We start from the raw sequence: 19538 nt of genomic DNA on the forward strand, positions 1-19538 counted from the left end.
AATAGTTTAATAAGGTTCACAGCAGACAAAGAATACATTGAGTTATAGAGATAGAACTGTGATTAAAATTATTTATTAACATTACTTCTACAATACATCAACACGTGTATCGGTGTTGTTTTTAAAAGATAAATTACGTAATGAGGATTAATGTGTTAAACTTTTGCTGCTTGCCTTGTTAACATTTCAAGATTAAGTTACCTGGGTTAAAGACGCTGTGTTTGCTGATGTTTTGAAATAGTTGGTTATATTAGTGTGTTGTCTTAAAAAATGTAATTCAAAATAAGTGAATTATAAAATTAAGGGAAAATAAAATCTTTTTTTTAAGGGAAAAAGTATCTTTTTTAATGTTTTAGATTTTTGCTTACTTCATAATTATTTATTATAACTTAAAACATACTTTTTACTATTAATCATATAGTTTATTATGCTGTATGGGAATGCTCCAGTCACTCACAGAAAGCAGAATTAATGTAAGGTTTTCCTACTGACATGGAGAAGAGAAAAAAAGATGCAAGTTTTATTCAATTCACATTTATTTGTATAAATTTATTGGTTTCACGATGAAGTGAGAGTTTGCACCTTGTCTGTGCTCCAATCCTTGATAAAGTGTCTTAAGTGATATTAGGGAGCAGAGTGAAAGCAGGCATGGGCAAGACTAATAAACCTGGCAGTTTTTAAAAACAAGTAGCATCTTGTAAAGAATTCCAGGTACCTGACACGGGGGCGGCAGCAACTGCTCCTTTAACACAGAGCAGCTTGGGAAGTCAAAGCAAAGTTTAACAGAGGAATTTACCACTTTTCTCAAGCCTTCCCTGTCTCCTTTACAAACATCTTTGGATAATATTCACGGCACTTTGGCCTCTCATACCACCACTATTTCTGAGTTGGAAAAGGCCCTCATTGATAGCAGGATTACGGAGTTGGGGAATGAAGTCACTTCGTTAAAGGCCAAATTAACAGCATGCTGCTAAAGCTTAAAAATGTAATTAAATGCTGCTTTAGACAATTTAGTGTCCCGAACAAAGCGACACAATCTATGGGCGGTAGGCTCTCCAGAGGGCATTGAGGATAGAAATCAAAGAGAATTCATGATTGACTATTTCTTTAAAGGGTCATGAAACCCTGGACAACTTTTTCTGAGCTCTAAGCGGAGGTGTATGTGTTCCTCATCATAGAACACAATGTTAGCATCTTTTAATTGAAATTGTTTAAACGATGCTTGATTTAAACTATTTAACCAGCTCAACTGGTACTCAGGGTCCCAAACCACGCCAAGAAAATATCCCACACACCATTATCACAACCAGACTGAACCTTACATACAAGGCAGGTTGGATCCATTGTTGCCAAATTCTGACCACAACATTTGAACATCACAACAGAAATCAAGACCCATCAGACCAGGCAACCTTTTTAAAGTCCTTTTATTGGGTTACATTCCTGTTCCTTCACTTCATCTATTACATAAAGGTCTATTATAGACATTACACTGCACATTACACTGTCTTAAAATCTTTTTTAAATGATTGTTAGGTCTTTCTTAACAGTAATCCTAGTAAAATGAGACAACCCACAAAAAAGGTCATTCTCCACCTCATATATTTATACATATATTAACTATGTATACATAATTCCAAAGTCTGGTGTGCCAGGTCCATTGGTAGATTGCTTTTCGAGTTTAAACCACCTGTCCATGGGTCAATTTATTTATTTTTTGGAGATATAGTTACCCAGAAATTATTGTGAGATAAAATATTATTGTAATTTTAAGACCATTTAATGTCACTGATTATATAGTTACATTTCAGCAGTATAAGTGGGTTAAGGCTAGATGGTATACAGTAGTGTTACATGTGCCAGCTATTTTCATTTTAGTCTTAGTTCCGTCTTAAAATGTCCTTGTTAGTTTTTATTAAATTTAGTCAACCTTATGCTATGTAGTTTTAGATGACTAAAAGTCTTAACATTTAGTGTAGTTTTAATCCAAAAACTGAAGTATTTTAGTCTATGTAGTCAATGAAAACTTGAGATTTTAGCAATAAATGTATTATTAATTAACCGTACAGTATTATTTTTTGCAGCCATTTTTTATTTATTCTTAGTCTTACTCAAATGTACATTTTAAATATCATATTTAGTCAATCTTGTCCTGTTTTACTTTAGTCAAGTTTAGAGTCAATTAAATGTATGAGCGGTTTAGTTAATGAAATATTAGTCACATTTCTGTCATGCTGTATAATGATTAAACTGATAAAAAAATGATTGCTGTCATTTTGAGAAATGTACTTTTGCATTTCAGGTTTTGATCACTAAACTCCAGCCTGTTTTTCTGTGTTTTCAGGTCATCGGCAGCGTTACTTCTGCAATGAGGAGCGTTATGGAGCCATTATTATGACAAAATGATTTGAATTTGAATTGTGTAAATTTGAATTATTTGCAATTTTAATATAACTAAATTGAATTTTAGGTGGTAGTTTAAATAGTTCTGAATTAGATTTTTTTAAACGAATATTGAACATTTGAAATTTAACCAACTGAAATGTTTTTATGGCTGAATTTTATAGACATGTATTTTCAAACAGCTAGTTTTTTTGTTCTGAATTCTTATACTGCAAATATTCAGTTTAAAAAAATTCAGATTCTATTTTTCAAGATGAAGAAATTCAGAACTTCAAATTCAGTTTTCTAAAGTTCAATGTCAAAAATTCAAACTCAAAAATTCAGATCTTACAGAAAGTAGGTCACAGGTCATCCACAGGGAAGAGTAGATGATCTCAGAAAAGTCGAAAAGTCGAACACTCTCTGACTCTGATCATGAATCGCCCGGAGGTAGGTGATTCTTAAACATAAATGATTTTGTGTTTATATGTTAGGTTAGCGTTCTCAGCACATGAGACATTTGTCTAAGCGGTCTTTGGTGTTTGTTTTAAAGTATATTTTGTGTCAAATTGATTAGAAACGCCACCGTGTCTACTAGGCCTAAGTTACACAGACAGGGCACGAGCGGCGCGACGCAACACAGTGCTTGAAGCGACTGTTGTAAAGAGCTGGGACTAGGTCAGAAATAGGAGGGGAATCCGTGTGCTGTTGGGATTTCACGGGTCACGTCGCACCGTTCGCGTCCGGTGTTGTGTAATATTCGGTTCCCGTGAAAAACTGTTTTTGTACAGTGTCAAAACAATGCAGTTTGTGTAATATTAATCGTCTGTAAGCTGATTTGCTTGATTGATTGAAGGCACACAGAAAAACAATAAGCGAATAACCTATGCTAACCTTGGGATATATAGTTTCTTAATCATATTTTTGTATGTGTTTAGATTGTTATACATTTCATTTGTGGGGCATTAATTGCTGTTTGAATAGTATGATTAGCTAAGTTAGGCTATTGGTTACTATTACTGCAATGTATTCATGACAATGCTTGAAACAAATATATATGCCGCCTAATAAATATAGCTATAGGCTAGCTATCCTGTATCATTTATTAAAAGTTTAGTTTGTATGTAGACAGAGTTTCTGTTACCTAAAAATTTTACTTGCAGTGAAAATGTCAATATTGTAATCAATCTAATTTCTAATTGGTTATATAAAATGGTGCATAAACCTTAAAGTAGTGTTATGTAGTCTTCTTGGACATAGGTCAGCAGCTACTCCAAAAATATTATTTTTAAATTTGGATAAGAAATCATGTGTCTCATCAACACCAATGTTATAATATGGCTTTGATTTGCTTTTGTGATGTTTCCACATATATTGATCCTCATGTAAAGTCACTGTCTGTTTCAGACTGGATAAGAGAGCTGAAGTCACTGGTACAGTAGCTGATCATTGTATGAACTGGACATACATGGAGGCTGTTTTCATCCAGAGACAATAAATATCTCAGACACTCACCTCATTTTGCATTGCTTCATTCCATGCTTACTTTCACACAACTTTCCTTGTCGTTTCAATTTGAGTTATATTCATAAAGCAATTACTTCTGTACTTGTCAGAGAAACATTTAATGAATGTAATATTTGTTTTCTACAATATTGTTTTTTTTAGTATATTTTTAAACCGTAAACATACTTAAAGATAACATGTTAATTGTTAACCTTTATGCCATGTTACTATTAATACACATCAGAGAACTGTCAACATTAAAGAGTGTTGTTAAATTATTGAAATATTAACTTTAATGAATCTCCGAGGATATTAATTTCGGTAAGCGACAGGAGAACAGAGTTTGGCTGACAAAGAAACATTTGGGTTTCATTCTATGTAATAGTTGTAAAATGTGAAAAACTATTTTGAATAAGATTTTCAAATGTTAAACATTATTTACACAATGGATCACTATTCACTATTCTTAAACATGACATGATGAGTTTGTTTTTCAGTGCCTATGGTCAAAGAACAGACACAAGGTATGCTTAGACATACAGATACAATGTATGCAATATATGCTTATGATATTCATTATTATTATATTTATTATTAGTAGTTCTTTCTCAGGTTGTCTAAAGCGTTAAGCTCTGTATTTGACTATTAACTCAATGCAACAAAGAAAAATGTCCATTTTAAGACTGTTCATTTAAATATAAAAATTAACTCACATGTTGTTTCAATGTTGCATGACTTTAAAATCTTAGTAATAGGATAAAATATGTGACAGAAGTAAATTTGCATTTTTAATAATAAATAGACTGATGGGGCTGTGAAGGCTGGTAAAAAACTGGTTATAAAAAAAAAGATTAAAGAAAGCATGACACTGGATGCTCACACCGATTTTATTAAGACACAGATACATTTGTAGTGGGTTTTTTTCAGGTTTTGTATACAAATTGTACTAGTCTCTCTCCAATGACAACTAGGTAGTCTAATCAAAGCAAACTATTATTAAAAAAAGCTCCACAAATGAAATATATAAAAAGCGAAATACACCAAACAGTAAAAATTAGGTAAGATAGGCTATATTATCTTATTGATTGTTTTTCTGTGTGCCTGTAATCAATCAAGCAAAACATGAAAGACAATGTATCATATTACACAAACTATCCATTGTTTTGGCACTGTTGCAGTTAATGCTAATTAATACTTAACATTGATACTTCGTTACCTGTTCAAAACAATCCATTAAATCAAATAGAGATTTGACAAGCGTGCACTGATATTTTCAGTTCCATTCGTTTGCACGTTGTTTCAAGGACACGCCCACAATAAGGGAACTAATGAATATTCATGTTAACTCCACCCACGGGAACAGTTTTTCACGGAACCGAATATAACACAACACCGGGCGATTCATGATCAGAGTCAGAGAGTGGCAACCTCTTGAACCACCACCACGTTCGCGCTGGAAAACTTCCGCAGTCCCCAAATGGCCAAACTTTTCTGAGATCATCTACTCTTCCCTGTGGATGACCTGTGACCTACTTTCTTTAAGATCTGAATTTTTGAGTTTGAATTTTTGACATTGAATTTTAGAAAACTGAATTTGAAGTTCCGAATTTCTTCATCTTGAAAACTTGAATCAGATTTTTTTTTAAATGAATATTTGCAGTATAAGAATTCAGAACAAAAAAACTAGCTGTTTGAAAATACATGTCTATAAAATTCAGCCATAATAACATTTCAGTTTGTTAAATTTCAAATGTTCAATATTCGTTTAAAAAAATCAAATTCAGAACTATTTAAACTACCACCTAAAATTCTATTTTATTAGATTACACTTGCAAATAATTCAAATTTACACAATTCAAATTCAAATCATTTTGTCATAATAATAGCTCCATAGAGCGTGCGCACAGATTGCAAAATAAGCAAAAAACACCGGGCATAAAATATATACACACACATCTGGCAACCGCACTCATGAAAGCTTACATAGTAGAGGTGTGTATTGAGCAGTCTCTAATAACATTTTGTCTCCTTTTTTGACGAAATAAGAAGTTATTGGAAAAGTAAAAAAAAAAAAAAAAAAAGAATCTCGTTTTGTTTATTGATATATTGTTGATGGCCTTTTTTCCTATCATTTATCACCTGTTTCCAGGTGGAGAGAAGCTGCTTTTAACCGTCCATATTCATCGGGTATTGTTCATTGAGATCTGATATGGTACACATGGTGAAAGGCAATGGTCTAAACCGTTTCAGCCAGTTTGAGTTTGATTTGTAGATTTGATCTTGATGATATTTAATTTTTTTATCAAGTGTACAGCTGTACAGTTTCATATTATGCATCTTGAAAAAATATTTCTGTGTTCTGTATCCCTCTGTGTTGTGTTTAACTTTTCAGTTTGGAAGATGAATGGTCCTTTAAATCTCCTTTGTGAGTGATTTAAATGTATAAACAGTCCCTTACTTTAGATGAGCTCAAAAAAATAGATGGCTGGCAACTACTAATTTTTTTATATAAAAAAAATGACTTTATCATGAATTACAGCAGGAATATGTGTTAATAAAACAGTTATTAACTCAACTATTATCATTTATCTAAATTATAATATTTATATATTTACACTTAAATAGTTATTAATCATTTAATTTCAGTTTCTTAATGAATATTGTTCTGTGTCTGTGTTTTCAAAGTCTTGATGGTTCTGATTAACCCTTTAATTGCTATATCCCTTAAAACCTGACAGCCAGAGGGTTACTATAAATGCATATGCTCGCTGGGCACATTTTACGGGATGCCACCGGGGTGGCGTTTGCACTAATGGCTTGAGCCCGCCATCGCTGCATGCAGCTATATGTTTATTTTTATGTTTGAACTTATATATCTCTATTATCATAACAGTCTGAGTAATTCTGATTCCTGTAAACTTTTTGGAGTGTCAGCATTGTGAACATATGTTGATTATGTATCTAGTCAGAAAGAATCATGAGCAGAAACCTTTTTATTTTGGGTATGTCATTTCTGTCTCCATGCCGAAAAATGGATGGGGAGACTAGTAAGGGGTTAACTATTTTGAAAAAATATTGAATAATACATTGCATTAATATATTACAAAATATTGAATAATACTCAAGTGTCAAGGGTGCAGTGTACAATAAGCACATGAAGAAAAAGAATAACATCTTTAATTAATCCACACAAAAGTTATCCACATCAGGCAGGCAAGTAACACATGCGCAACTGAACACAGGATGAGGAAACACAGGACAGACTAGAACTAAATACGCAGGCAAAAGATGAAAATTAACAAGACAGGTGAACTGAATGACATCAGGAAAAACTAGGCCATGGGTGCATGAGGGAGAAGCAACCAACATTTCTGGGGTGTGACAATAAGAAATCGATGCTTATCATATATTGAAAAAGGTTAAAATATATTTACTTATTATAATGTACATATTCAATGTTATTCTTTTATCAAATATGGAAGTATAATGTGATGTAATATTTAACAATAAATGTATTATTTATTACATCACATTAAACTGCCATATTTGTTTTCATAAGGAAACACTGTCCACTTTATTTTTTAAATTCATATTTCACTGTATTGTGGAGGAGCGTCTGCAGGTTGTTCATGAATGGAATAACTGCTTACCACAGGTATCTGCAAGATTTAAAAAAAAAAAAAGATTATGATCAACTTCCTTTCTCAGTGATATATATATATATATATTACATTTAGTCAAAAGCAGATGCTTTTATCCAATGAGGACAATGGAAGCAATAAAAAACAACAAAAGAGCAATGAGTGCTGTAACAATACGCAGCAAGCGTATTACTTTTAAATAATATAATACATAAAAAGAAAACTAATAGAATAGAAAAAGAATAAAGAAAGCTAGTGTTATAGGTCTTCTTTATATTTTTATAATAAAGGAAAAATGGATAGAATACAAAAAGATTAGAAAGGTAGTTCTATTTTTTTAAAGAATAGAATAGTGTAGAATAGTGAGGGTCAAATAAAGATGGAAGAGATGTGTTTTAAGCTGGTTCTTGGAGATTGCTAAGGACTCAGCTGAATTTAGGGTAAAGGAGTACAGAGCCAGTAGTGGTTTTGTTGGCAAACATCAATGCCTTGCATTTTATGCGAGCAGCTTTTGGTAACCAATGCAAATTGATAAACAGAGGTGTAACATGTTTTCTTTTCATCTCATTAAAAATTTATCTGTATTAATTGTAAAGGTTTGATAGAACTGGCTGGAAGACCTGCCAAGAGAGCATTGCAATAGTCCAGCCTGGACAGAACAAGAGCTTGAACAAGGAGTTGTGCAGCATGTACCCAAAGAAACATCAGATCATCTGGATGGAATGAGAGGTAGAGCTGAGTGTCATCAGCATAGCAGTGGTATGAAAAGCCATGTTTCTGAATGACAGAACCTAATGATGCCATGTAGACAGAGAAGAGAAGTGGTCCAAGAACTGAGCCCTGAGGCACCCCAGTAGTTAGATGGACACCTCACCTTTCCAAAATACCTTGTAGGAACTATCTGAGAGGTAAGACTCAAACCACCGGAGTGTGGTTCCTGAGAGACCCTTCGGCAATAGGGTTTAAAGGAGGATCTGGTGGTTAACCGTGTCAAAAGCAGTGGACAGATCCAGCAATTTAAGTAATGCGTTAAGTAGCACAGCTCATTCAAGTGTTTTTACAATGAAAGGAAGAAGGGAAACTGGTCTGTAGTTCTCTAAAAGAGATGGGTTCAGAGTGGGTTTTCACTGAAGCTGTCTTCACATGCAAGCAGAATGATCTTAAATATGAATGTGATAGTTAAAAACTGCATATTAAAGAAATGTGAAGTGATCTCTTGAATTTGTCGAGTTTATAATCACAAGTGGGACTAACGGTTATTTTTTTTATTTAACATTTTGTGATATTATGCAAAGGCAACGTGAAATTAATGTAATACAAACGTACTTCATAAAAACACATTTATTATGCTCAGTACAATTAGATGAATGATAACAGGCTTGCACTAATAGTGTAATGTTTATTTGCAAAGGCCAACCCATCCTGAAGTATCGATATATCAATACTGATGCAAGTATTGAAAGTATCAATACTAAAATAAAAAAATATTGATACTAAGGTCTTTATATTTCCCAGTGATTTAGTTTAACAAAAAATAATGCATACAATATGCATTAAATTGGACATATAACCTATGTTAGCAGTGTGGGAGGGATTTTCCTGCTCATCTGAACCAAACACATGCAAATGTTGCAAGGCAGAATCAAGTAATTACAAAGAGCATTCACTCACTTCTGATTTAAATAGAGTTTTTGTTTCCCCAAAGTAGCCTATAACAAGAAAGCATTTATATTTTTGGGAACGGCATCCCAGAACAATGCAGAAAAAAACTTGAGTTATTTCACAATAAACATATTGAAACTGTGCCCTAGTTTTTGCAGTACATTTATTTAAATTTGAATGTTAAAAGTTGATATTGCTCATGTTCTATTCTGTATAGATCATACACTGAATAAAAATGTTACATTTTATGCATGCAACAGCCAAATAATGGCAGTTCCTTATGACAATGAACCTAAAGAGACCATAGTTTAACTATAGTATTTGTAGATTTCCATGGTTACCACTACTGTAAACTTATTTTGATCATATTGTTAACAAAAAACATTACCTAATAAGTTGCTTATAAGTCATATTGAATGTTAAAATGCATTTCAAATATGAAGTTAAGTAGGTGTTATTACCCATTGTATTCTAAATATTTTAATGAACTTCATAATTTAAAAGTTCAGTTTAGAAGTATCGTATCGGTATATATGCTGATGATACTGGCTATTAAAAGTATCGAAATAAGTGTATACCCCATCCCTAATTCTCTGTGCGTGAGAATGTTTTTGCTGATATGCCGTAGTATGAGCTCTTGAAGATCCACCCTCTTCTGAAAGAGGGCCGGGAGCACCAGCTCATTTGCATTTAAAGAGAGAAATAAAAACATGTTTTGACTCATACCCTAAACCTGGCAATTTTAACAAGTTATAAAAATATTATCTGTAGGTTATTTTGAGCTAAAACTTCACATACACATACATTCTGGGAACATCATAGATTTCTTTTACATCTTGTAAAAAGGGCATAATAGGCCACCAATAAATAATTCCAAAATGAGGAGAAGAAAAAACTGTTATGACTAGAGGTCGACCGATGTATCGGTTTTGTCCATAGTTGATTGATGAAAAAAGCAAAAATCCATGCCGATAGTTTTCCGGGTTGTGTCCGTTGCTGGAGTGGCTGAGAAGGGTCTGTTTTCATTATACAGTGTGATTTAAATGCAGCTGACAGGAAATCCTGTCTCGCCTCAGAGCGCCATTCACATGGTTTTATCTTCAATTACATTACATTCACCTCAAACCATTGTTAATGTACATAATACATTTTATATTGAAATGTTTGTCTTTTTGTGGCTTTAATAAAGTCTGTATGCTTCATTTATAGAGCTATAATATAGATCATATAGATAGTTTTTTTTTCCAATGAACTTCAAACTTATCTATGCCTCATTGTTCATTCTTGAAGTAAACTTGTGTCTGTTTGGTGAATAATTAAACTGTTTTTTTTTGTTTAATTAACTGTTTAATTGAACGTGACTCTTCCAAGAGTGTGTGACAAAGGTGAGTTCTCCTAGGCTCAGCCACTGCTTTTATTTTGATTAGATAATTACCAAGTGTTCAAGAATACAAGAATAATGAACTAATTGATCAAAAGTAGGTCATTACACTTAAATCAAATCATGATATGGACTATTATCTATAACTTTAAAGCCGTAAGAGTCGATTTAAATATGATTCCTGCATGTCCTGCATGACTCTGTTAATGAATGGCACAAATGCGAGGTTTCTTTTTTTTTGCACATATAACGTTACTGAAGAGCGTGACGCTCGCAGTGATTTCAGCATCTGCCTTGTCACTTAATGGGGATGTAAACACATGAACAGCATCTCCAAAACTACTCTGAGAGAATTCATGAGCATCTGACCATTAGAACTGTAAGGGTATTCACGGCTACCCATCAAAATTAAAGTCCGGTTTGGTTTTGTAGTCTATTGTTCATCAGAATGTACATAGTCTACTGTTACTACTAAAATGAAACAAACATTATTTTTCAAGGAATAACCACACAACATTTCTTCCATGTTTTAATTTTAATAGTAAATCCCATTTGTTTGCCAAAAAATAAGTTTGCTTAATTTTCAGTAATTAAAAGGCAAATTAAATTAATGTTTCATGACTTGATTTGATAACCAGAATTTTTTTCATACACAACACAGATTTTTTTGGGGGGAAAAAATCATAAGCTTTTTTATGCATTCAAATAATTAGACATGCTGAAACACAGAATTTGCAAACAAATTAGACTAGCTTTTTGATTAATAATCTCAACATTTATTATTACTATTATATTATAAGAAAAAGCAGCCAGACTGTTCAAGATTTTTTATTTTACTGTTTGCTTCGCGATGAGAGGAATAAGACATAATTCACCCCAAAAAGATGGGATGTGGATTACCTCAGGATTTGAGATTTGGATTTCCTCAGAAAAAAGAATGAAGCACTTTATTCAGGAGAGATCATAAACATGAGTAAGTCTCTTTTTATTTATTTATATACTTGTACTAGTTTTCACATAATGTATAAACTTTTTACTAGACCTTTTACAAACATTACAAATTTCCTGACTAAATGTATAATCAAATGAAACATTATAAAGTTTCAATATCAAATACAATACTATACCATTCAAAATATTGATGTAAATAATATAAATGTAACAAATAGATAACTGTAACAAATGTAACAAACTGATGTTCTTTCGAAAAAATATTCTCAGCTCTTTTCAACATTATTAATAATAATAATTATAATGATAACAATAAATGTTTTTTGTTTTTTTTTAGAAAATCAGATTGTTAAAAGGATTTCTGAAGGATTGTGTGACTGGAGTAATGATGCAAAAAATTAGTTTGAAAGTCAGCTTTGATTGTTCCTAATAAACTGTTTAACTGCTCCCCCAAGTGGATATTAAATTATGTTGTGGGATAATTAAATATATTCTAAATAAACTACAAACATAAAATGATATACATTTATTTTGTCCTCAAATTCTTTTTTAACTCCTCACTCACAGTGACACAGCTGACTGAGAGGCTCATTATGCAGCTCATTATGCGAGCCTTTGTCTTCTCAGGTGTAAATCACAATGATATTCATGGTAGTTGACACTTACTCACATAAGACTCTTACCCACAAAAAGTGTCTCAGAAAATTTAAATCAATATATTGTTTTCTGTAAGTGAGTAAACAATATGATTTTCACATAATTTAGAAAGAAAAATTCTAGGCTACAAGCTCCAGTTCACATTTTTAGTTTTTCACTAACCACGCATAACATTTTTTTTATGTACATACATGCTACTCACATATTATTATAGCCCAGTTTGTGCTGATTACAGTGAGATTACACTTTTACCATTAGATATCTATAAGAAACTGAAAAAAGCACAAATGTCAGGGCATGACAAAACTTCTCCAGGCCCCAAAAATACCCTTAGACCTCAAAGGGTTAAAGGTCAAGTAGCACCAATGTAACAGGGTGGACTGGAGTATTTCACAAATATTTGTATTTTATTTATTTATATATTTTTATTTTATTTATTTTATTTATTTTTTACAGAAATTGATATTACTCACCTGAGAACGAGAACGGCAGGCTTTTTCTTTACGGGCAAATGTTAACAGATACATGGAGATGATAAACTCCAGCAAGGCAAATATCAGGAATATTCCTCTGATTCCTCTGAAGAGATTCTGAGAGAAAAATCAACATGAACACAATTAGAGACTCCTTTCTCTCAAATGGCCCATTAACACTCTATCTAAATTCTCAATTAGGAGTTAAAGCAAGAAGAAGTTGATGCCTCAATTGTTTTGTACTGTAAACGTGTTCTCAAGAGTTCTAACAGTATGGACACTGCGTGAATCAGAGGTAAAAAAAAAAGATATAAATACTGTTCAGTTTCTTGCACAGACTGATTGTTTTGTGTCTTTACACATCAATGTATCATTGTGAGCCATAGGGTTTAATTTGGATTTGTCTGTTTATGTTTTTTTCTCTCTCATAGATTCCATTACCATTTGCCAAGCATGCTACGACTGATAGGCTGCAACACCTGAAGCTAAACATCATAATTTGCGTTCTACTGAAGAAACAAAGTCACCTTCATCTTGGATGCCCTGGGGGTAAGCAGATGAACATCAAATATTCATTTTTGGGTTAACTATCCCTTTAATGCATTAAGATTCACAATGAGCAATCGCTACATTTGCTACAGAAGTTATTAATCTTTGTTAAAAAATACAAGTTTTAGTTCAAGTTAGCTAATTAAATAACACAGTTACAACTTTTGATTTGAACAACATGTTATTAAGTATTGGAATACCTAAGATTAATGAATGTTCAGAAGATATTCATTGGCAGTTTGTTAACTAATGAGTTAACTAATGTTAACTAATCAGGCCTTATGTAAAGTGTAAATGAACAATCAAGAATCAAAACACTCTCAAACAATATCTAGGGCATGTTTTAGTCCAGATTAAAATGAAAAAAAAAAAAGTCTAAATATTTAAATATTTGGCGCTGTGATGAACACCATAGTGAATACACAAATCTGAATGGCTATTTAAATATATTTAATTTTAGAAAGTAGCAGCTGCTTTATTTATGGGGTTTCCAGGTAAGGGCTGCACTTTCTGCAGTTTATCTCCATCTGCTGTCGGAGAGTGAATGTGATTTCATTCAGCGCATCTATCATGCGTGCTTTTACATCAGAGCAAACGTCTTTCAAGCAGCATACAGCAGTATTGTGCATTTTTACTTGTTGATGGGAATAGTATTCTTAAAATGCTTTCCAAAGTCGGAGTAATTTTTAATGTATAATTGCTCACGGTATTTAGAAGTGCCCACAATGACAATATATTGTGCATATCCATTACCATGATATATCACATTACACATTTTTGATGACATTTTATTCAATTTTAATATCAAATTGTTAATGAAAAGAATTTAAAAACAATTTTTAAAAACCTTTAGATAGTCTGTATATGTGATGGACATTGGTTTTGATCATCTTTGGTAACTCCTTTGAAGGTGTCTTGAGTAAAACAGCTCCATGTTTAATGAAGCACATACAAAACTCTTGAACCAAAAGTGACAAGACCTGTTTAACAGAATACTGAATTCTGTTGTGTAATAACCCCATTAGCATCTGGTTTAAGACATGCATTTTGTGGACATTAAATTAAATTATGGTGGAGATACCAGTAAATTGACTAGCGCAAACCTTAAGTTGCCTTTAAAAAGTATCCTCACATAAATGTTGTCTCTGAAATGTAAACTCCTACAAATTTATCTGCAGTAATGTCAGTTGCAGTAACAACTGCGTCAATGCCTTTCCATCGCTAATTTCTCACTACCGGTCTTAAGTAAACAGTAGTTTTCTTGTTTTTTATTTTTACACCAAAATAGTCTTTTCACTGACACAAGCTGTTAGTAAATCTGGCTCTCATAATTCAAACTTGACTGAGTTTACAATTGATGAATAATGCCAATGACTTCTTGCACTGTAAATATCTACTTGAGATAGTCACCACTGATAAGCTATTGGTAAATATAATGTAGAAATTTTAATTTTCTGGAAAGCTGCTTTGCAACGATTTGCATCGTGAAAAGTGCTATGCAAATAAACTTAAATTTAATTTAATTATCTAAAGACTACTTCTGAAAATGATAAGAGTGAACAGATGAGTGCAGATTAATGCTTGTGTACTGACCACACAGAGATCTTACAGTAATTACTAAATAAATGTGAATATAAAGTTTGCTGACACACCTTATACTTTCTGTCTGAATCATCACAGCTATAACTGTAGTAGCAAGTGCTGAATCCCCCTAAAGCCAAATCCAGTGAAATTAAAACAATGGCAATGCCTGCGGTTATAATACAGAAAATGTTCAGTCCATGTGAAGCCTTCATCTATAGGAAGAAAAACAACAGAAACAGATTAATAAGTTGCCAACATTGTAAAACCTAGTATTAACATGATACTGTAGATAGAAAAAGTACCGTAATTCCTCAAATAAAAGCCGGGCCCTTTATTTACCTGAACTGCAGAAGGTAACAGGCTTTTATTTGAAGCAGGCTTTTATTAGAGGCAGGCCTTTATTTCTAATTCCATCTGTTTGATAAGTAATTGTTTTAAATAACCCATTTTAAAAGCGATAGCGTTCCAGTGGACAGAGATCATAACACTAACACAGAATCAGTTCAGAATCAATCACCAAAAGAATCAGTTCGGTTCAGGCGTGCTCTGTGTGTCAGTCTACTTCACGCTGAATCACACAAGCGCAGTATCATCAGCTCCTCGGTTCACGAATCGGACGCGTACGACAGAAACAGTTCTCGGTTCAGTGTACTGGTGATCTGAAAAAACCATGCAACCGGTTCTTGACTCGAGAACAAGTAACACTCCGGCAGAGGGCCTGTGTACGTTCATTATCTGTATATATACCATTATATATATACATATGTAATGGAGTTTAAATAATGCTGTTAAATTCATGCATTAATTGGGGGAAACTCAACACTGGGTGGCTGTTGAGTCACTCACATTTGTGTGTATGATATTGTGGGCGGAGTTATGTCATTAGCAGCAGAGTCTCACATCTCTCACTGCTGGTAAGTCGCATCAATAAGCGCTGTGTCACCAACGGAGTTTAGATTCTTTTCAAATGCAAGGTTGGACTCTAATATTACACACAAGTTTACTTCATTTGCCTGTCAGTTCCTGGTTCTGTCAGTAGAGTCAAATGTGTTATTTGCGATGATTAAATGTGATGCGTGTGTATGTTAACCTGCTTGTGAACTCCGAATCTATGTTGATTTAATTTAAGATTTCTGAGCAACGTTGATGCTTTGTAGCCTACACTAACCAGCTTTTGGTCGTGTTTGTCCCAGGTATGTTTTATATTTACATCTGTCATGTTCTGTGTAAAAATTAGTGGTAGGCATAGATACATTTTTTTTAATCTAGATTAATCTCACTGTAATCTTGGAATGAATCTAGATTAATCTATATTAAAATGGCTCATTTGAATTCTGATGAAAACATTCAGAATATGTGTGCTACCCAAATAAAATAATGACTAAAAGTAAGTCTTTTAGAACGGGTTTCTCAAGCCAGGTGGTACATTAGACCAGGGGCTCATCTCCTGTTTCCAAAATGCATCACAAACTGCTTGAGAAAGCTGTAAACGAATTCCACATTGCACAAGGTGCAAACAACCTTACGCCTGTTTCACACATAATCCGTCTGCAGTGCTTATGCGTTTCATATTTTTTTACGCACCTATGTTAACGGATTCCAGCATTCATACGGTTGCGGTCCGTCAGTGCGTTCCAGGTGATCGATTGTTTACGTACCGAGTAGCGGACTGCAAACGCGTCCTGTGTGAAAGCACAACGAGTATGAGTCCGTGCTGCTTCTGCACTCAGGGCCGTAGCTTGGGTCAGTGGGGCCCCAGTTAAGGTTGTACCAATGGGCCCTGTTTGAAATTGTTTAATTTGTATGTTCGTACGTTTTTATTTATTTGTGCTATTTACACAATGTTTAAGGTTTTTTTCAAGTTTGTAGGTGTCAAGGTACAGAAACTAAATAATTAAATGTAAAATAGCACTGGATAGTCTTCAATGTAAAAATGAAATATACAATCAAACCAAAATTTATTCAGACACCTTCAACATTTCTCACATTATTACAGTTTATTTGCTATCGCTTGTAAAATGGTTCTAAAATATGACAAGAACTTAGAGTTAAACTGTGTCAGAACAAATTTGTCTTGATAATGTCCTAACTTTGATAGAAATGTATGTAATGGATTACAATCAGCCCAAACTACAGACAACTGTTATTATGACAATATTTACACAACTATCAATACTCTGTTGAACAATTACCAAGCAATGCTTAATTTTGTTCAGACTGTGGTGTGAAAAGGTTGCATTAGCAATTCAGAAAAAGAACACATAAGCAATACATGGTGCTTTATAAGGTGCTGAATAATTTTTGATATACAATTTATCAATTTCGCTAGTACTTCACTGTATGAAGATTCTTTGGGTATAATATGTCACAGTTCACTCAATTTTGATATACTCACTTACATAAATGTATTATAGTGTCCTGTACCTACTAGTCAAATATATAAAAAAATTATATCTGGTGTCTGAATAATTTTTGGTTTGACTGTGCATTAATTCTTGTTAAAACTACAAAGTAATTCAGTCAAGAGCAGTGAGTGATTTTCATTTTCTTGGATTTACATTACAGCAGCCAATAGCTAAATTAAGCACGGTCACTTTAAGAGACGATGAACGCATCCAATATAATACACATCCCATTTTTTTCCTCAACTGTTTACTTTCTCTTAAGAAATAACAGACAGGGCCCGGTTCCCCAAAACGTTGTTATCGCTAAGTAGTTCTTAACCTATTCCTTAACCACTCTCTTAACTTTATGGCACGATTCCTGACACGTTCGTATGCTAAGTATATCTTCTGTAAGTCACAATTTCGTAAGGTTGGTCTGGACCATTCGTAAGCTCTCTCTTAGCGTTGTTTGAGCTCAAGACGCTACTGTACAGCAGTCTTTAGAAACCAGCGCAGCGAAGTACAAGTCAAATTTGGTATGTTGACAATGTTGTGGCTCAATAATGATTTTATGTTATTTTTTAATGGCAGCGATCCAACGTGTCCTTGTATTGAATCAAAGACGGAGCCGGACGCGGAGCCGTTTAGTTCATGTCAATTTTTTTATTCGGCAAAACTTAAGCCCTTTTGACATTTTGCCTGACGTGGCTATATTAAAAAAAAAAATCGCCTCCCAAGACAGCTCATTATAGACCTTCTCAGACCTGCGCTTGCCAGGATAACGCGGTGGAATTCCAGCGCTAGGTTTTTTGCTACAGAGAGCTTCCCCGAGGTCGTGGGAGAGGTCTATGGCCTAATCAAGACCTCGGTGTGGAAGTGCGTCCACACTGTCACCAATGCCCTTCTGCGCCATGCCGGGGATTACATCCTGTGGATGGCACACTCATCCCTATCGCCAATTCATCAGTGATTGATCAGGCGTAGGCTACTTATCGCGAAAGGGATACTCGGCCATAAACGTGCAGGTTATAGTGGACCATAGGGGTGTGATCTCCGACCTGGTGTCAAGGTCCAGCAAGACTTCAAGTTCCTCTGACGAGAGGCTTTGTGCACTTTTTTACGTTGCTTCCCCAGCATATTCTGTATCTAACTCTCTCTCTCTATGTTCATTGTATATAGCTTGCATTTTTATTAAAAACATAAACCAATTGCAATCAATACCGCATTAAACAGAAGTAAATGCAGCTGCTTGCCAATCAATTCTTATTGTAAAGTACCTTACCATTAATATAAAAGTGTATTTTATCATTTTTATAAGTCGTTAAACCCATGTCAAGAAGCGGCACAAGAGGCACAACGGGATAAGGAGGGTGGATGATTAGCGAGGGATACCCCGTTCATCTAACAGTCACAACATTATCGTGTGAACATATTACTGACCATTTGATAATTCAATTTATAGTCTATATTCTGCTGATAACTTAATCTATGTTAAAATAAATGTTACTGTAATAATTTGAGGAATGTTTCATTTGCTTTCTTAACGCTGTAATGCACCTTCGCGTGAAGTGGAAAATCGATTCCTGAGCAATCGATGCCAACTAATTCAGTACCTTCACTTTGGACAGCGCTCTTGTAACGTCGGACGTAAGAGGCAGCGTGCTAAGAAGCTTCCTAAGGGACACTTCGGGGAACACACTTAGGAACATAAACAACTTTGGTAAGATATATCTTTCGAGGTCTTCTTAGCGCGCTAAGAGTGAGCGTTATCGGGAAACCGGGCCCAGTTTTTTTAGAGCATAATTTCCAAGGTGGGTATTTTTGACATATTTTGTATGTATTTGTCGGCACAAGAGAAAAATGTTCAATGTTCAAGTGTTTTGAGACGCCTTTTTTTTTTTGCGTGAGCCCAGCCCTGAACATCGCGAGTACTGAAGTGGGCCCTTTCACATCTTTTTGTTTGTTCAAACTTTGATTTGTATTTGTTGGTTCAGGTGCAGGAGGGACTTCGAGGAGAACTTCGCAGAAGAGAGCTTGGTTCAGTGTCGCTGTCCGTGATACACGGCTCTCTCTCTCTCCGCACCGAACACAGCGCGCGAGTAACCAGCTACTCTGTTCAGCTTTTCTGCGTCTTGTGTTTGGATGCTTTAATTTTTAAATCGACAAACGGTAAGGCTTAAAAGTTAAAAACATGTGAAAAAGATAAGCTTTCGTGACGATGCGCAGCAGTGGCCCGTCAACTGTCCTGAGCATCTTTTTAGGCTGGCCTCAGCCAGTAGGTTATATAAAATATCAAGGTGAAAGTCATCATAGCTTGCTTAGTATAGACCCAGCTCTCAACCCAACTTTGAGAATAGATTAACAGCGA

At 34.1% G+C, this 19538-nt stretch overlaps 1 protein-coding gene across 1 annotated transcript in view; it reads right to left on the reverse strand.

The window, feature by feature from the left end:
• Positions 1-6963: 6963 nt before the first annotated feature.
• Positions 6964-19538, reverse strand: part of LOC113067228 (membrane-spanning 4-domains subfamily A member 4A-like) — a 28254-nt gene continuing 15679 nt past the window's right edge. The window contains exons 5-7 of the mRNA XM_026239551.1: positions 14855-14998; positions 12654-12770; positions 6964-7547 (exon numbers count right to left, since the gene is read on the reverse strand). Of these exons, the coding sequence (XP_026095336.1) occupies positions 7476-7547; positions 12654-12770; positions 14855-14998 (333 nt within the window). The 3' untranslated portion in view covers positions 6964-7475. The remainder of the gene's footprint in view (positions 7548-12653; positions 12771-14854; positions 14999-19538) is intronic.

The sequence above is a fragment of the Carassius auratus genome, chromosome 4, assembly GCF_003368295.1.
Source record: "Carassius auratus strain Wakin chromosome 4, ASM336829v1, whole genome shotgun sequence".
Lineage (NCBI taxonomy): Eukaryota > Metazoa > Chordata > Actinopteri > Cypriniformes > Cyprinidae > Carassius > Carassius auratus.